General features: G+C 40.8%; 1 protein-coding gene across 2 annotated transcripts in view; it reads left to right on the top strand.

Moving 5' to 3' along the window:
- The first annotated feature begins 917 nt into the window (after nt 1-917).
- The window catches only part of LOC109522879 (zinc finger protein 32-like), a 16,069-nt gene continuing 15,036 nt past the window's right edge, over nt 918-1,950 (top strand). Inside the window, exon 1 of one of the 2 annotated variants that reach the window (XM_019881714.1) lies at nt 918-1,260. In XM_019881714.1, the coding sequence (XP_019737273.1) occupies nt 1,098-1,260 (163 nt within the window). In that variant the 5' untranslated portion in view covers nt 918-1,097. The remainder of the gene's footprint in view (nt 1,261-1,950) is intronic. The other variant, XM_019881712.1, reaches the window with a different exon arrangement.

Genomic DNA, 1,950 nt, shown 5'->3' on the forward strand with positions numbered 1-1,950 from the left:
CTCCTTAGTTTGTAAGGTGTAGGCAGGGATTACATTTAGATTTTATATGCACGTGTAAATGGTTTAAAACTTCCTTTCTTTGTAAATCTCGTTTAATTTTAAAGTGCATTACTATATTTTTCAATACCAATTACTTGTTAAAGTTTGTACAATCAGTGGGATCAGTTGCAATGCATATATGTGAATGATAAAAGTAAATTGCACATTTGTCGAAGGAAATGTAAGGTGCTTCATGAAATGTTTTGTAAAAGATATGTTCATTTAATTTCAACATTTTCCTAATGTTCTTGTGCTTCTTTATACCAAAACAAAGGAAAGACATATTGTTTTGGTTATTTATAGCAAAGTATGGTATCATTTTAATGGTCCGGCCCACTTGACATCTACCCAGGCCGTATGTGGCCCACCATGTGAAATGAGTTTGACACCCCTGGTCTAGGCCAAAACAATTGAATCAGGTGTGTTGGCGTTGGGAGGCACCTAAAACAGGCAGGATGTGGCTCTCGAGGAACCGGACCTACGAATCTACCCCTGCCTTAGACCTGGTCTGGTTGCAGGAAAACAAAACTTCATCAATTTATGTATCTATTTTTTTAATGAGGTGAAATTTTAGTCATTGACGGAGAGTTAACATTGACTTAATTTTCTGACGCAACTTCAGAACTCTTCTTGGTGGTTTTCATTCTCTCTGGGTGAACTCGTCGTTGCCTGACCGCCAAGAAATTACTTTAAAACATTATTTTAAATTCAAACCTCTGGCGTTTTGAAAAGCTTTTATTTTGAAGGTGGTCAACGGTCGGCAGATTTCCGTCATGCAGCGTATTAACAATTGGTGGCTTGACATCTGTACGGAACTGGGGTACGTTGAGGGATAGACACCCCTTGACGAAAATCTCCTGAATTTGTTGTCAACGTGCTCAAGCCCCCACCCGGGGCGTCCACAATCGTCTCGCTGGACTAAACATCTTTCGTTGAAACTTCGTGTCCGATTCAAGTCGTCTCGGTGGACATTGGTGTTTCTTGGCCTAGTGTAGCTTCGGTTAGCTTGCTAGCCGCTAACAAAGGGGCCCTCGTGCTCAACACATCGCTGCACGGAGATGGTAAGCGTAAAGTGTTGTTGCAATTTTCGCACCATGTGCACAAGAAGGACATCAGAATACGAGGAGGAACTTTGTAAAGAAAAAGAGGACCACAAGGGACAACGTAAACTGCTGGACGCCATTGGCAGGATGCAGCCAAGAATTGTTCTTCACAGATTAGGTTGGCTCACGCTGTTCGCCTCACTTGTTTCGTCCTCTTTCTGAGCATCCTTCATATGCTGTCTTTCTTTTACGCAGTATGTATGCGTGTGTGTGTGTGTGTGTGCGTGTGCGTGTGCGTGTGTGTGTGTGTATATATATGTTCACAGTATAGACACACATTTTATATATCCTCGATGCTCCACACTTTTTTTTTATTTACAGTAGATTGTTGTGCCGGCCAAGGATCTCAGCACAAAAAGAGATATGCCAGAGCGCCGTAGTAGTCCACTTGAAGCACTTCAGTGGGAGGCAAACACCTTTTTGGCATAATTTGCACAAAACACACTAAAGAATACTTCTAATCTGGTACCGTATCTTTTTTTTCAAATTAAATTTGCCTCCTATTAGTCATAGCAACGTGGTTCTTCTATTTTTTTACTCTTATTCCTCTCATCAGCAAGAGACTGTGTGTCAGTCAGTGTGATGGCTGTTTGGAACCAAGTTTCCGCATTGTTTGAAATGAAAACTGTGATTAAATGTGTTAAGTTTTGAATGCATTCATTGATTAATTAATCGTAATTAACTGATATAACACAATATTTATCTATCAATCTATCTATCTATCTGTGTGTGTGTGTGTGTGTGTGTGTGTGTGTGTGTGTGTGTGTGTGTGTGTGTGTGTGTGTGTGCGTGTGTGTGTGTGTGTGTG

Source organism: Hippocampus comes, unplaced genomic scaffold (assembly GCF_001891065.2).
Source record: "Hippocampus comes isolate QL1 unplaced genomic scaffold, H_comes_QL1_v1.1 scaffold219, whole genome shotgun sequence".
Taxonomy (NCBI): domain Eukaryota; kingdom Metazoa; phylum Chordata; class Actinopteri; order Syngnathiformes; family Syngnathidae; genus Hippocampus; species Hippocampus comes.